General features: G+C 41.6%; 1 protein-coding gene across 4 annotated transcripts in view; it reads right to left on the reverse strand.

Annotated features, from left to right (window-relative positions):
• Positions 1-17,710, reverse strand: part of CCDC57 (coiled-coil domain containing 57) — a 178,120-nt gene that overhangs the window by 21,478 nt on the left and 138,932 nt on the right. For 3 of the 4 annotated variants that reach the window (XM_069752484.1, XM_069752482.1, XM_069752483.1), the window contains exons 11-18: positions 14,388-14,577; positions 14,124-14,306; positions 13,271-13,371; positions 12,025-12,225; positions 8,763-8,819; positions 8,381-8,591; positions 2,878-2,999; positions 879-983 (exon numbers count right to left, since the gene is read on the reverse strand). In XM_069752484.1, the coding sequence (XP_069608585.1) occupies positions 879-983; positions 2,878-2,999; positions 8,381-8,591; positions 8,763-8,819; positions 12,025-12,225; positions 13,271-13,371; positions 14,124-14,306; positions 14,388-14,577 (1,170 nt within the window). The remainder of the gene's footprint in view (positions 1-878; positions 984-2,877; positions 3,000-8,380; positions 8,592-8,762; positions 8,820-12,024; positions 12,226-13,270; positions 13,372-14,123; positions 14,307-14,387; positions 14,578-17,710) is intronic. The other variant, XM_069752485.1, reaches the window with a different exon arrangement.

A 17,710-nucleotide genomic window follows, 5' to 3' on the forward strand; every position in this document is an offset into this window, starting at 1 on the left:
AAGGGTTAAAGATTCTACTTATGGAGAATGTCAAGTTGGCATTAGGAGACTTACAAGCCATGCAATGCTGATCTGGGATTTTAAAGATTCGGCCTCATAGTTTAAGAGCCATATCTTTTTGTTTCCCACCAGAGACGATGGATGAGGGTTTGATTTTTTTTTTTTTGCGTGACAAGATGTTATCTTCATGAGTGCTATTTTTTTGTGCACGTGAATCTTTTTGACTGCTTATTCTGCAATTTCATCACTCCTCTATTTACAGGGCTCACCATGTGGCATAAATGTCAAAAATTGATAGTTTCGTTTCTGTTTCTCGTACCAATAATGTTATTTTTTTTCATTTATTTTTTTAGGGAAGGGGATTTTGTCTGATGAACTACAATAGAAAAAGCGTGATCTGTCATATTCTACTATTTCAATGAAGGACTAGTAGAATACATATTCTACTCTGAAGTGACATGCCATTGCATGTGCAGCTGCGGGAGCGGGAAGCTGTTTGTCAGACAAAGACAGAATCACCACAGAGAAGGCAGAGATGGTTTATTACCGTTCAGCCTTCCTGATCATTGTATACCCAGCAATGAAGATGCTCCATGCCTACTGTATGGGAAGATACAACAGAGTTTCCTTCACCGGATCCAGTGATTACTTGATGCCAGGTGGAAGCAAAAGCGGCTAGCTCGTAACTGGTTTTAAACACATACAGTATAGTCATCTTCCACATACACCTGTAAAGCGGGATCCTATGTCAAAGAAAATATCCATCCAATTGTGATTTCAATAGATAAAAATCGAATAGTGCAAATTACCAAGACGGGACTATTCTCCACTTCTGCAGAAAATATCCGCTCAGGGCACAGCCAACATTACTCATTTACCTGCTTAGCACCTAACACTACAGAAGTGTCTCCGTCCATTTTGTTTCTGGCTGCTGTAGTGGTGTGATCCTTGGTAAATTTCTGGTACTGGGCAAATTGTAACTCCTTGAGAAGATAAAACAGAAAAAAGTACAGTAAGAAACCAAAAGGAATTTCTCATCTGAACACTTTAGGCTAAGTGCACACATTGGGTATTTCAGTGCAGAAATTTCTACACCATTTCTGCATTTCTTCACAAGAATTTTGAGCATTTTAGGATAGATAATAAATATAGATAGACAAACATAGATATACAGACATAGACCGCCCGAAAGACATAATTGCATAACCCCGACATATTATAAAATTGCACCCTGTGAAGCTTATTGGACAGCTTTTTATGATTAAATAAATAAATACAGGAATGAATGAATGATTGAATGAATGAATGAATGAATGAATGAATGAACAAATGAAAAAAACTGTGGGCTCCTCCCATTTTTTGTAACTGGAAAAGGTAAAGCAGACAGCTCCGGACTTATATTATCAGGCTGGGAACATACCTGGTTAATAGGCCCATAAATTCCAAGCTCTCAGCTGCCCCAGAAGTGGCACATCACATTAGATGTGCCAATTCTGGGATCCTGCCTTGGCTTTTTCCGATTGCCCTGGTGTGGTGGCAATAGGAGTAATGGGGCTTGGGGTTGATGTCAGCTGTGAATTGTCCAAAAACACAGCTGACATCAAGCCCTGGTGTTAGTAATGGAGAGATATCTATTAACGACATCCCCATAACAGAATTGGCATATCTAATCTGATGCGCCACTTCTGGGGTGGCTGAGAGCTGGTATTTTTAGGCTGGGAAGGGCCCAATGACCATGGACCCTCCCAGCCTGATAATATAAGCTCACATCTGTCTGCTTTACCTTTGCTGGCTACAAAAAATGGTTAAGACTCCAAGCCATTTTTTTCATTAATTTATTTAATCATAAAAAGCTACACAGGGTGCAATTTTATTATATGTCAGGGAGTTGTGCAATTATATGTCTATCTGTCTGTCTGTCTATAATCTATCTCTATCACTTTCACTGGGGTCTAAAAACGCATGTTAAAACGCTACAAAAACGCAGCAAATTCATAATCACTTTTACACTTTTTTTGACTGAGTTAACTGAAGTTGATGCGTGAAAAAATGCTGATAGAATTGAGATGCTGCAGATTTAAATCTGCAAGTTACAAATAAGAAACGTGTGCATCAGACTTCAGGATTCTAATACACTTTGCTAACATCAGATTACCTTTAGTTTTTGTGACAAATCCATGTGGCAAAAAGGCGACATGTGCACACAGCCTTACAGTTACTAAACAGATATTGTCTCAAAATTTCACAAACATTTTACAGTGCCAGCAAAGTGCATGGAATTTTAAGAAATCTCATGCACATGTCTTGAATGATATCTGCAGCATGTATTGGGCAGGAGCTGTTTTGTTCAAGCTATAGCATGTCAATTTATGCTGCAGATGGAGATGCGTATATATAAAAGCATATACATCATGGTGAACATGATTCATGAGAACAGAGGCTAAAATGGGATAAAAAGTTATACAATTCATGGAAACCTACGTTAGATGGCTTTCACACATGCGGCGTGTACCGTTACTATATACTACGGGGATGCAATATTACTACACATATTGCATCTCCACCCAAATAATACAGCATTAGATGGGCAAATGGATATTCTCATTCTGCTGTTTAATAGCATTTCACTTCACAGAAGTTTGTGCTTCAGAGCTGCTGTTTATATTGTGACTAAGTGCAAAATATTTCAACCTCTGATGAGAATTTTGAAGTTCGGGAATTGAAATTACTAGTGGCCCACTTACTGAACTATACGTAAAAAAATTATAGTTGTCTGCATTGCTCTCCCCCCCATCCATTCCTGATCTCCCTATTTTAACAAGAAGGCACTAACACTGGCAGAATGCCAGCAAAAGTGTTATGCCAACAATAGCCTACCTGTGAGGTTAGCTGGTACTGCAGACCCTCCAGTGCTGAAAGGCGATTCTGAGTCTCTCGTGGGTGAAGTTTAGAAGGAGGAGTCTTGATAACTTGAGAAACGGGTTCCTTTGATGCATTTCCTGCAAAGGGGAACATTTACTATATTCGGTATATATAGATGAAAACTGAAAGGGTTAACAATACTTTGGAAGAGGGTCCCCAAGCTTACTTATAGAACTAACACCAAAAGGTGGAAAAACCCATAGTCATGTACTTTTACTACAGTCTGAGAAACGTTGAAGGCACCTCAATAGACTTCTGTATTAACCACACCATATGCAAAATAAAATGCAAAGGCCTTTATTAAGTAAGAAACGGGAAAATGATGCTCACCGGTAATTTGATTTTCCTAAAACCCATGACAGCACCCGAGACAGTGGGATCTATCCCTATCATTGGACATTGGACAGGAAGCCAAGAGCACAAAATAAAAAGGCAACTGCCACTTCCTCCTTCAATGTGGTTTCCAAGAAGTCATGTAGGAATTCTCATCATTATCATTTATACATTCACTCAAGCCCATTCTTCATTTTGAGAAGAGAAGCTTGAGAACCACCACCAACCATAAGCCAGAGGTAGGGAATAAATAGAGGTTTCAGGAAAGTCAAATTACCGGTAAGTAATTAGAATTTTTTCCCTTCACCCATGAAGTCACCCGAGAAACAATAACTAAGGAATCTTCTGATTGGGAGAGAGCACCCCAGTAAGATCTTACATCTGAAAAAAGATCCCAAGAACATCCTAGCTCAATGAATAGTTTTTAAGGAAGGAAGATTGTGAAAGTTTTAGATATCATTCTATCAAGATAATGTCCCTATCGATTTGGAGCACCAATTAGAGTTAAAAAAAAGCGTTCTTATACTGATTACAATAACTTTTTTTTTTTTTTTAGAGAGGGCCTATATTTATAGACTTCACTTGTATGTATGGTTGGTTAGCTTCCTCGGATTTAATTTAGAGATTCTATACTTGTTAAATCACCTAACCAACAATTGAAGTATATAGGAATTAGTACCGAGACTTAGCATATTAATGAAAGCAGAAGTCAAGTGATTTAAAAACCATGGTAAACCTAACAAGGCCCTGATTAGGGTTCCTAGTGGCCTATCAAGACGACAAACTGGGACAGAGGTGTTAAATGTGGACCAGTTCAATATGCTATCCAATTATGAAGGATGGACTGGAAAACTGTCGGACTCACCAGCTACCCCCAGGACTGTGTTTTATTAAGGCCCCTCCTTGATGTTTAATAGACTGTCAACAGACTGACGGTATCATCTGGAAGCCATCCTTACCAATATCAATAGTATTGTTAGTAAAGGGAAGTGAAGCTTTGAGACAGTAGTGAAAACAGACCTAGAAGCCACAAGTTAGCTAGGCAAAAATGACAGCTTATAAAGTTGTACATTCCACTAAAAGTCATAGTCCACTGAAGGCCTCATCAAGTCACGCCGTGAGGCAGAGGCAGCTGAAGAAAATTCTAGACCTGAGGTACCAGAGGCAGGCTATTCAACAACTACGAAGCAGCCAGAAAACCTTCAAGCAGGCCAAACACCAGACATGAGGTGGCATGGCAAATAGGCGACATGAGGATATACCCAAGGTGGCAGGCCAACACCAGACATGACACAACAGGCCATAACACTGGACATGAGGCGGTCAGCCCAACAAACAAAACATGAGGCCAGACATGAGGCAGCCGGCCCAACATACAAGACATGAAGCCAATCATGAGGCGGCCAGCCCAAAACATGAGGCCAGTGGCCAACCACAACACATGCTTTAAGATTCATACAGAGAAGATGAACACCAAGCACTGCTGAGAACGGATCTCAGGATCTCCTGCTCACGAGACAGGTGCCCCAAACCAAGGTGCAGTCTAAACAAGAAATGCAAATCTGCAAGGTCAACGAGGAACGCCAGGCTACAAGGCCACACGAGAGGACAAGTGGAAATCACAAGCCACTGTAGAAGCGAAAACACAAGGCTGCAGGCCCATCGAAACACAAGGCCTGAAGTATTATATCTAGATTCTCCCAAAGTGAAGTTAGCATTTCAGCACCCAACTGGGCCCCTGTACGCATTGCCATTCCTACTAGACTTTGCTATAGAACACACCATGTTGTTCCATGATTCACGGCTGCACCAGCTGTGTGCTCAAGACTTCTACACCAAAGGACAGAAAAACACATTTAAGAAGAAAGAAGGAGGTGCCCTTTTATTTTCTGCTCTTGGTTTCTGTCCAGTAATAGGGGCAGATCCCACTCTCTCAAATGCTGTCATGGGTGAGGAGAAAAAGATGATCTCTTTTACTATTAATGGCATGAATAGTATTATGTCTTTTACAATGTATAGCTTGATAAAATGCAGTTTGTAGCCAAGTCATAGTTTTGTTTTTTCGATATATGTTGTGATTAATAATAACGTCACTCCGGAAAAACATCCGGTTGCCTCGAGAGAGCACAGAGTTAAGGGAGTGGTGAATGGGAATCATCTACTACATACTTTTACTATAATCTCAATTCAGTAAGTGCAACCCGATGGCCGATAATAAATGAAATGTCTGTTTTCACTGATAACTTTATGCATCTTTCTATAACATTTCCTCATAGTCTGAAGACCCCTGCTTGTTGTCATTGAAAGGAAACCTTTGGTGCTAGTGCACAGCTTGTAAAGGGACATGTGATCCCACTGTACAGTGTAGAGGTTTGTACCTATGTGATCACAGTAGACCAGAATATACAGTGGAGGAAACAATTATTTGATCCCTTGCTGATTTTGTAAGTTTGCCCACTGACAAAGACATGAACATTCTATAATTTTAAGGGTAGGTTAATTTTTATATTGAGAGATAGAATATCAAAAATAAAATCCAGAAAATCACATTGTATAAATTCTGTAAATGTATTTGCATTTTGCAGTGATAAATGAGTATTTGATCCCTCTGGCAAACAAGGCTTAATACTTGGTGGCAAAAACCCTTGTTGGCAAGCACACCAGTCAGATGTTATTTATAGTTGATGATGAGGTTTGCACACATGTGAGGAGGAATTTTGGTCCACTCCTCTTTGCAGATCATCTCTAAATCATTAAGATTTTGAGGCTGTCACTTGGCAACTCAGAGCTTCAACTCCCTCCATAAGTTTTCTATGGGATTAAGGTTTGGAGACTGGCTAGGCCACTTCATGAACTTAATGTGCTTCTTTGTGAGCCACTCCTTTGTTGCCTTGGCTGTATGTTTTGGGTCATTGTCTTGCTGGAAGACTGTTGTGAATTCTGTGGCCAAGCTCCCTCCTGTGGTCGTGAGTGGTACTGCGGCTGGTTCTGTCTATAAGCTTCCTTTGGTGGATGAGAGTGGTACTGCGGCTTCTGAGTTTCCTTCCTCAGGTGATGTGGTTAAGTCGTTAGGTGCTGCTCTATTTAACTCCACCTGGTGCTTTGATCCTGGCCTCCAGTCAATGTTCTAGTATTGGTCTTGCTTCCTCCTGGATCGTTCCTGTGGCCTCTCTATCCTGCATAAGCTAAGTTCTGCTTGTGTTATTTTTGTTTGCTATATTTTCTGTCCAGCTTGCTATATTGGTTTTTTCTTGCTTGCTGGAAGCTCTGAGACGCAGAGGGAGCACCTCCGTACCGTTAGTCGGTGCGGAGGGTCTTTTTGCCCCTCTGCGTGGTTGTTTGTAGGTTTTTGTGTTGACCGCAAAGCTATCTTTCCTATCCTCGGTCTATTCAGTAAGTCGGGCCTCACTTTGCTAAATCTATTTCATCTCTGTGTTTGTATTTCATCTTTACTCACAGTCATTATATGTGGGGGGCTGCCTTTTCCTTTGGGGAATTTCTCTGAGGCAAGGTAGGCTTATTTTTCTATCTTCAGGGCTAGTAAGTTTCTCAGGCTATGCCGAGTTGCATAGGGAGCGTTAGGCGCAATCCACGGCTACCTCTAGTGTGGTGTGTTAGGATTAGGGATTGCGGTCAGCAGAGTTTCCACGTCTCAGAGCTTGTCCTATGTTTTTGGTAAATGACAGGTCACCTTGTGTGCTCTGAACTTCAAGGTCCATTGTGGTTCTAAATTACCTGTTCATAACAGTACTGGAGGCCAGGATCAAAGCACCAGGTGGAGTTAAATAGAGCAGCACCTAACGACTTAACCACATCACCTGAGGAAGGAAACTCAGAAGCCGCAGTACCACTCTCATCCACCAAAGGAAGCTTATAGACAGAACCAGCCGCAGTACCACTCACAACCACAGGAGGGAGCTTGGCCACAGAATTCACAACAGAAGACCCAGCCACGACCCATTTTTAACCCCTTTCTAACCTCGGATGGAATAGTACGTCCGAGGTCAGAACCCCCGCTTTGATGTGGGCTCCGGAGGTGAGCCCGCATCAAAGCCGGGACATGTCAGCTGTTTTGTACAGCTGACATGTGCACGCAATAGCGGCGGGTGGAATCGCTATTATATAATTTATACAATGTGATATTCTGGATTTTATTTTTGATATTCTATCTCTCAATGTTAAATTTAACCGACCCTTAAAATTATAGACTGTTCATGTCTTTGTCAGGGGGAAAACTTACAAAATCAGCAAGGGATCAAATACTTATTTTCCCCACTGTATTCTTGACCTCTGGATTTGCATTCAATGAATACTACTATGTGAGGGGCTGATAATGGTGATAGCCAATGGCATAAGGAGTGTCATCTAAGCCAATCACCTGTTTATTGGGTTGTTTTCAGGTGTTGCAGTTGAGGTGCTGTTAAAGGGAATCTGTCACTGTTTTTTGCTGCCTCATCTAAAAGTATCATAATATAGGGGCAGATACCCTAACTTCAGTGATGTGCCACTTACTGGGCTGCTTGCTATTATTTTGATAAAATCACAGTTTTATCTGCTGTAGATCTAGCATTTCTCTGATTACTGAGCTCTGTATAACCCCGCCCATATCACTGATTGGCAGCTTTCACCGAAAAGCTGCCAATCAGTGGTGGGGGTGGGGTTATACAGAGCTCATGAATAAGGAGGACTACAGGCTTACTAGTCCTCTTTTGATAATCTGCTTCTGATAAATCGGTGATTGTATCAAAATATACTAACTATACTAAGCAGCCCAGTAAGTGATGCATTGCTGTAATCAGGGTCTCTGGCCCTACAATATTCTGCACAAAGTATAGGTGGGAAAAACCTGGTGACCAATTCCCTTTAAAACCGCATCAAAAACATCAAACATCAAAAACATCATCGGAAAAACTCCATGAAGTTTTGTTGTGTGTTATGATGCGGATGTTAATTGAAACATGTAAATTAAAAAAAATACGTTTTTCACTCTAAAAACAACCAACGTGTTGAAAACCACAGTAAAACCATTAGTGCTCTTTCAGATGCAGCTTTTTTATTTATTTACTGTCAATCTGATTTATTTTATTATTTCCAATACCATCCTAACACAACAGTACTAATTCACCTTCAGCCGCAGACAGTTCTGCTCGCAGTCTGTTCCCCATGTCAATAAGTTGTTGTTTCTCCAAACTCAGCTGAGAAATTTTCTTCACTGCTTCCTTCAGTTTGTTTCGGAGTATGTAAGGGTTAGACGGACCACCGCCTGGGGACGTGAGGGCCACCAGCTGCTGACGAAGAGTTAGGATCTCTTCCCGAAGCTCCTTCATGGTCATAGACTAAAAGAGAGGCAATTTGCACATGAAAGGGTTGAAACCATGGCAGCCCGCAAACATAAATATAGAGACTCTGCCTCCATGATACAGGCCCCTGGAGGCGTTCATAAGTACCGTATACACCTGCCACTGGGCAGTGCCACACAGCGCCAACCAAAAACAAATGGTACATACCTCGCTGAGGACCACCGGGGCCCGCTGACTGGCCAGCTCCAACTTCAGGGCAGAAACCTACAAATCAGTAATGCTATGATATAGTAATCCTATTAGAAAAGCTGTGATATCATCTGCATGCTGTGCTGCTTTCCATGTCATGGGCGAAAGTGTTGGCACACTTGAAATTGTTCCAGAAAATGAACTATTTCTCCCAGAAAATTATTGCAATTACACGTGTTTTGTTATACACATGTTTATTTCCTTTGTGCGTATTGGAACTACACAAAAAAGAAGGAAAAAAGGCGAATTAGACATAGTTTCACACAAAACCTCCCAAAATGTTGGCACCTTTCTAAAATTGCGGGAAACAACTTTGTTTCAAGCATTTGATGATCGTTCAAACTCACCTGTGGCAAGTAACAGGTGTGGGCAATATGAAAATCACACCTGAAACCAGATAAAAAGAGGTGACGTTTACTCAATCTTTGCATTGTGTGTCTGTTTCAGCCACACTCAGCATGAAAGAGAAGAAGAGGAAAAGAGAACAGTGTGAGAACTTCAGCACCAAAATTATAGAAAGATATCAACAATCTCAAGGTTACAAATCCATCTCCAGAGATCTTGATGTTCCTTTGTCCACGGTGCGCAACATAATAAAGATGTTTACAACCTATGGCACTGTAGTTAATCTCCCTGGATGTGTCAGCAGAGAAAATTGATGAAAAGTTGCAACACAGGATAGTTTGTATGGTGGATAAGCAGCCGCAATCAAGGTCCAAAGAAATTCAAGGCTCAGTGTGAATCAGTGTCATAGAGAACTATATGTCGACATTTGAATGAAATGAAATGCTATGGCAGGAGACCCAGGAGGACCCCTTGCTGACACAGAGACATACAAACGCTAGACTGCAGTTTGCTAAAATGTATGAGAGTAAGCCAAAATCCTTCTGGGAAAGAGTCTTGTGGACTGATGAGACTAACAGAGCTTTTTGGTAAAGCACATCATTCTACTGTTTGGATGGAAAGCGCTGGAAAGTTCTGAAGTAGCCCGCAATGAGTCCAGATCTAAATCCCATTTAACACAGATTGATTGTAGTTATTTATTCCAAAGGGTGTGCAACCAAATATGAAGTTGAAGGGGCCAACAATTATGTCCAGCCTATTTTTGGTGTTTTATGTGAAATTATGTCCAATTTGCCTTTTTTTCTCAGTTTTTTTTTTTCATTGTTCCAGTATACACAAAGGAAATAAACGTGTATAACCAAGCATAATATTCTGGGGGAAATACTTTCTTTTCTGGAACAATTTCAAGAGTGCCAACACTTTTGGTCATGACTGCAAATTTAGCAGTCATCGCGGCTGCACAATAGATAACAACAATTTGGTGGTTGAACAATCGATCGTCTGGTGAATGATTATGGTGAAGCAGTCATACACATCTTAGTCCACATTTGCCAGTAGTCCTTTCACCTGGCCATTCATGTTCAATGACACCAGGCAACAAATGAACAATCCCTCTAGGAACATTCTTTCAATAACAGATTGTTCCTGGATGTAAAGATCTTTCATTTGACTATCGACCTAAGGCACGTACAAATTCATTTCAGATGATTAATTGGCCATAACGATCATTTGCTCTTAAAGGGCTTGGCCAGCATTTACTGATGATCAATACCTTATCGATGAGGGTGTGATTACTGGAGGCTTCTCAGATGCTGCAGGAACACGGCAGATCCATAATCTTTATAGTGGCTATGTCAGGGTACTATCTGAGGTTGATCTGTAGTACCCGGTAGCGGCCACTATAGTTTTGAAAGATCTGCCATGTTCTGGAAGCAACCTAAGGATTGCCATCAATAAAGAAGGATTAGAAAACATCCTTAGATGATGGACTTCATTTTTCTTATACAAAATAGAAAATGTTGTAGAGGATCTCCACTAATAGAATAAGAGCAGATCACAATGGGGGGGGGGGGGGATTACCAAAATGACCATTAACATAACTGGCGAACGAAGCATGAAATATGCTGCATTAACAGCTGCCATATACAGGAAGCACACAGGCACTGCAATTATTTGCTCTAAGAAATTCACTATATGGACAAAAGCATTGGAGCACACACTTCTTAATCATTGAATTCAGGGGTTTCATTCAGTCCCATCACAAATGTATAAAATCCAGCCCCTTGCTGTGCAGTCTGTCTTTACGAACATTTGTGAGGGAATGGGTCATTCTAAAGAGATCATGGATACCATCGTGGTCTTGTAATAGGACCTTCATTGTAAAAGTCAGTTCATGAAATTTCTTTCCTCTAAATATTCCATAATCACACGTGAGTGGTTATATTGAAAAGTGGAAAGTATAGGAACCCATGAATTAGGGACCACGTCAAGTTACAAAGCAGGGTCTACAGATGCTGAGGGACATGAACGTCACCAATGCTCTACTGACTACAAAGCTCCTCTTGGGTTAACATCAGCACAAAAACTGTGCCAGGAGCTCCATGAGATGAGCTTCCATGACTGAGCAGCTGCATGTAAGCTTTACGTTACCAAGCACAATGCCAAGAGTTGGATGGAGTGGTGTGAAGCTGCCACCTCTGGACCTTGGAGAAGTGGGAACATGTTCTGTGGAGTGCCGGAGCACTAGTCTGATGGACAAGTCTGGATTTTGTGAATAGTAGAACGTTACCTGCCTGACTGCATTGTGCCAAATGTAAGATTTGGTGAATGTGGATATTGATAGGAGTTGTTTTTCAGGGGTTTGCCTTGACCCCTTAGCTGCAGTGACGGGAAATTTTAATAATTCAGCTTACCAGGACATTTCGGACAATTGTACCTCCCAACTTTGTGGGAATAGTTTAGGGAAGGCTATTTTTTGTTTCTGTATGACTGTACAGTGCACAACCAAAGCCAATACAGACATGGTTGGGTCAATTAGTGCCAATGGGCTTAGAATGGGATACTCCTGGAGGAGTAATGTGTAGGTGTCCCAATACTTTTATCCAAATAGTGTATATCAAATCAGGTGCTATAAAACACTATAAGTGCAGATTCCATCATACCATGACAGCCACAGCCACAACTGTGAGAATGCTAGGAGTTGTAGTTCTTCAACAGTTTTTGTGAAGATTGATACACCAGTAAGTTAGTGCCCTAATGGGAAGATGCAACTGGTATACAGCCTGCACCCAAGAGGATAAAGCATTCATGATGATGGAAAGTGCACCGGATAGACCTGTCACTGTAGCGGTATACAGAGATTATTTGCGTTGACAACCTCATTCCCAAGTTCCACCGTTTCCAGGTTTTGCTTTAGGTTTCCTTTGAAAAATTCCTCTGCCTCTTTCCGAGCCTCGGTGAGCTGCACCTCTAGCTCAGACTGCCGATGGTGCAGGCTGGAGATGGTGGCTTGGTTGTGTCGGGTCTCACTGTGCAGCTGATACTGCAGCTGACTGATTTCTGCCTGCCTCTGCTGGACCTAAGAAACATGATAGAAATCAGAAGGAAAAAGCGAAGAGGAGAAAACAGCACAATAGGGCTTAGTCAGAGGGAGATAAAGATATGAAATAAGGTTCTACTAACCCGATTTAGTTGTGTATACACAACATTTCCATGGCTTAGAAATCCAGCTGCTTCAGGTCCAACGGGTCATCAGACCGGGAAATCACAGAGAAGGAGCATTTTTCGGATAATGCTGGTATCACATCTGATAGATCTAAGTCCAGACAAAGTATTCAATCAACGTGTTTCAAAGTACTAAAGACTTCTTCATCAGGACAAGAAAACCATTGTTTTCCATGTTTTTTTGTCCTGATGAAGAAGTCTGTAGTACTTCGAAACGCGTTGATTGAATAAAGAAGAATAGCAAATACTTTCTGTCTGGACTGGATTTATCAGATGTGATACCAGCAGCGCAGATTATCCAAAGGTTCTCCTTATCTATGATATAAATCAGACATTTATTTCACAGTCTAGTCATTGTGCAAGATAGAAATTCTGGGCTGTGCCTAGTGCAGGGAGGGGGAAAGGCATGAATCATGTGGGCATCCCCGAATCTGGCACTGTTCACCCTTGGGGTCTACACTGCATATAACAAAGCAGGGGACACTTATTAGACTACATGCGCCAGAATTCTAAGTGTCTTAGGCACTTTCTACACCTAGTCTTCCAGGGTTATAGCTTTGCTAAAAGAGGCCTATCAGGAATTGTGCATGGTCAAGTGTGTCATTCAGTGCCATTGTTCTGGGCAGCACAAGTCCTGATTACACAGGACACTGTGCTGCATAGAGATGATCTTTCATGCAGCACCAAAGATCATTTCACCTGACGATAGGCGTGTTGCTCGTTCATTGAGCGATTGGCAGCCTGTTCACACTTACAAATTATTGTGAAATGAGCATTTCTTGGAATGGTTATTCATGATAATTCTTTGGTGTGACCTTACTAAGAATTAGACCGCCACGATAAATACGCCTCACTGTCCAGTTTTGCCCGGCGTCTTATCAATCCATTTAGGAACGAACCTTCTGTGTGAGTTCTGTAACCAGAGACTCTAAGTGAGCTGCTCTTGCCTCCAATTTCTTCTGAGACGCAGCCGACGCCACTTTGTCAGCTCTCAATGCTCCTGAAATAAAGCAAACACGGATATTTCATGACGGCTCTATCTCCATCACAATTCTGCTTTATGTTCACATATGGATGTAAACCAGACAGTTGCACACGTCATCTATATTTTTGAGGTGGCCCACTGCGTAGGAAGGTATGGCAGACCCAATACTTTTACGCTGGGAGCACTTCTCACCACGTTCCAAAAATACATAAAATACACGTTTCCGAGTCTGACTGAACGTGGGTCTCCCACATTTCCCTATTAAATTAGTTCTCGGGAACTCAGAAAGCTCAGAACAGAAGGAGAAGCTGCTCGCTACACTGACTAGTGTATTAGCGGCGTGTGCCTGCTCGCTCTTGCAGTTTCACTGTATACATGTGTGATGGAGGTCTCTGTCCAGGCAGCGCGCCCTGTGGCCAAGCAATGTCCATCAAGTTACAGGGAGGTGATGGACATCAGCTATACAGATATGGTTTTTATAGGGATTAAGACCTTTCACTATGCTTTTTTTCAGGGAGGTTCCAGGCGGAGTACACCTGAAAAAGACGTCATGTGCACATACCCAAAATGGTTAATCAGGCTTTATTGAACATCTCTTATGCCTCCACTAAGAGAATTTTTATCTAGTGGAATGCCCCTTTTGTGTCAAATAATAGAAGTATTCGTTCCTAGAAGCTCCTGTCTGTGATATACAACACCAAGATGAGGAACGCATGGGGACACATGGAAAAATCGTTTCTTTGTACATAAATTTTTTTAGCATTTACCAATAGTCTCATTCAGGCTACTAATGTGGTTTTGGATGTAGACGTTGTCTGGAGAAACTGCTTTTGCTGTTGAAGGCAGCACAGAATTTTCCTTTGGTGACAGTGCCTCCTGAAGCTTCTCCTCGCTCAGTCGGTTCTTCTGCTTTAGATCTCGGATTTCTGCTTCCAGTGACCTCACATATTCTAGACACAATAGCAAAATTACAAAGAGGAGAACCAAAGAGAACAAGTGTTATGATAGGACATCCCATGGTGGCATCTCACCAGCAGTGACCACATTCTCTGTAGTGTTATCAGGTGGGGGTTCTGTTCCTTCAGGGGGGGCAGGAGAAATCTGGTCACATAAAGACTCCATTTCTTTTCTCATTTGATCTATGACTTCTCGCAGCTCTGAATTTTGTTGGTGCAGCTTCTGAATTTCTTTTGATACAAAGTCTGGGACAGGTCCTGGTGTCTACAAGAAGGTAAATGCAATCGGCTATATTACAGGTAATTCATATTTGCAATAAATTACACTAAATTATAGCACTGATGACCGAATTATGGCTGATAGTTATCATTACCCAGAACATCGCAATAGTGCACTCAGGTCCCGACATATCAACCAGAAAGGCAAAACAATAAAATGGATTCATCAACGACAGCTTGTGGACAGTTTCCAAGCAGCAACAGTAACATCCATCTAAAACAACTACGAGCACTTGCAAAACCTTTTAGAAATGTACGTCTTGACTTTTAGAAGAGCACAGGATAAAGGTGCTCCAGATTACGTTTTCTGAAATCAGACAGTCTGTGCACCAAAGTGCAGTCAATGCCAGTTCTGTTGGTCAAGGTTGCCTATGCCCCCTCTCACTAAGCCCCATCCACTTTCTAGAAAAGTGGTGAGAGTGACATAAAATTGCAAAAAATAAAGGTAGAATATTTTAGCGCAAATAAACAAGCATCTAAGACTCTGTACATATTGGGGCAGATTCATGAGCACGCCAGTCTTAATGAAGAGCTCGCTGGAATACAACGTGTCGAATTCATTAGCAACTACACACCACTTAATGAATCTGGCGCATCTTCTCAGTTGCGTGCGCCTCCTTGCACCTTGCCAGGAAATGTTACTTTAGTCAAGGACTGGCGGAAGAAATGCCAGCACTTTTATAGAATTTGACAGGTAATCGTAGCCCAACCCCACCGATTTTTACAAAGCTACTTCAAAATTGTGAGAAAACACCAAATGTTACAAATTGTTTGCGCAACTGTGCGTTGCACAAAGATTATGAGATTTTTCAGAGTGTTTTATGCCGGTTTTCTGATGAAAACACTGTGAAGAATCACCCCCTTATATAAGTAGCCTCCGTTTGGTGCATACGATAGGAAAACCTCCCAGTCTACGCCAATTGTATCTATATGGCTCCATGAACCCAATGATCAAAAGAAAGGCCGATATGCTGTAATAGTAGGCTTATACCAGTGTCTCCGGACGCTACTACTCGAATTCCTTTCCTTCTGATGACACTTCCTTCACATCTATAACAGTGGCTTTGAAAATCACAGTATACAATTGTCTCATAGATAAGATAAGATTAGAGGTCATGTCTTATTAGGTTTATATCTTCATGGCCAGTTACCAGGAGATTTAACCCATTAATGACCACATTGATGTAATTTATAGCATATGGTAATGGCAGGTGTATGGAGTGGGCTCAGGAACTGGGTCTGACCAATATACGGCAGATGCCGAATGTGTTACAGAGCTGGCATCTATCTGTAAAAGCAGTAAGAGCTGACTCCAATCATTGCGATTTAACCATGTAAATGCTGCTGTTGCGATGTGATAGAGGGGAACCAATGGTTTTTCATGGCAGCCTGCTGAAGGCTGCCATTTTGAACCTCCTGTGAAAATCAAAAACACAATTTCAATATCACTATATATTACCACACTGAAATATTACAATACAAAGAATAAGTGATCAATTGCAAGTTCAAGTCTCCAAAAGAACTAAAAAAAAATGTTATATGTAGATCGGGCTCACTCAGCTGTGCACAGAGGTAGACATGGGGACATCTCTTTAAGATCTTCACTGGTATATTATATATGCGGCATAAACCATGGTAAAATTTAAAAAAAATAGAGATTTTTGTGTACTCACCGTAAAATCCTTTTCACCGAGCCAATCATTGGGGGACACAGGACCATGGGTGTTATGCTGCTGCCACTAGGAGCATAGTTCGGTAGCAAAGCAGTAGGAGCATTAAACAAAAGACAATAAACTATGACTACACTGAAATAAAAATTTACAAAAAATAAAATAAGAACATTTGGGTCTGAAAAAACAGACCCAAATGCCTCCTACAGACACCAAGCAACTGGTTCAATCTTAGCCAGAGAGAGGGTGTATACTGCAGAGGAGGAGTTAATTTTTTATGTGTTCACTTAGTGTCCTCCTAGTGGCAGCAGCATAAAACCCATGGTCCTGTGTCCCCCAATGAGGCGTAGGAGAAAAAAAACACGGCCACAGATCAGGATACGGTGTGAACATGGCCTAAGAACACTATATGACTATAAGTGGACAACTGGCCATCAGACCTATAGAGTTGGTGGGACATCTCATTACTAAACCATTAATGCGTTAATACGGAATCAGTCTACAACAGGACTGCCCACAGGTCAGGACATGGCCCCACTCGGTGACTGCTGCCCAAACCCAAAACAGGAGCCCAACACCTTCAGAGAAGGTGCATAGGCAGCATCAATAGTAAAAAGTTGGTCACACTTGTCAAACACTATGTTTGACAAGTGTGACCAACCTGTCAATCAGTTTTCTAAGCGATGCTACAGATTGCCTGAAAAACGCTAGCATTCTGCAAGCTAATTACGCTTGTAAAACGCTAGTGTTTAGTGGGAAAATGCATGCGAATTCCACATACGTATTTTCCGCGGCAGGGAGTTGCGGAATTAATGTGGAAATTTCCGTGGCAATTCCGAACGTGTGCACATAGCCTAAAGGCGTTTTCCACGAATGAAAGTTCATTTTAAAACATTTTCGGTGTCTGACCGTGTACAGAACATACCACATCTCCTGGGCAGGGGAGGAAGCAAAAGACAATACTGACATTACAGCAGGGGATGGCTGAGGATTTCTTTTGTAAGGTAAAATAATTCACTGACTGTTTTTAAACAATACTTTACCTGACAAAATGTATCCTCTGCGATCTCCTGCTGTAATGTCAGTATTGTCTTTTGCTTCCTCCCCTGCCCAGGAGCTGTGGTATGTTCTCTACACGGTCAGACACAGACAATTTTTAAAATGAACTTTCCTTTGTGGAAAAACCCCTTTAAAAAGCAAATAAAAAGCAAATATCCACCCACATGGCTCCTCCTAAAAAGTACGCCAATGACAATAAAAGGAAAGCAGCAAAGGCACAACATCGAAGACAACAACGGGCAAATGAGACTCTTGAAGAGCAACAGCATCGCTGAGACAACAACAATGCATATAGCACATGGGGTAGACAGGTCAAAGAAGAGAGCACAGATGGGAGAAGTCAGCACATGGGGAAAGAGAGAGTGGATAGGTGGGTGAGCACATGGGGGG

The sequence above is a fragment of the Ranitomeya imitator genome, chromosome 2, assembly GCF_032444005.1.
Source record: "Ranitomeya imitator isolate aRanImi1 chromosome 2, aRanImi1.pri, whole genome shotgun sequence".
Classification (NCBI taxonomy): Eukaryota; Metazoa; Chordata; class Amphibia; order Anura; family Dendrobatidae; genus Ranitomeya; species Ranitomeya imitator.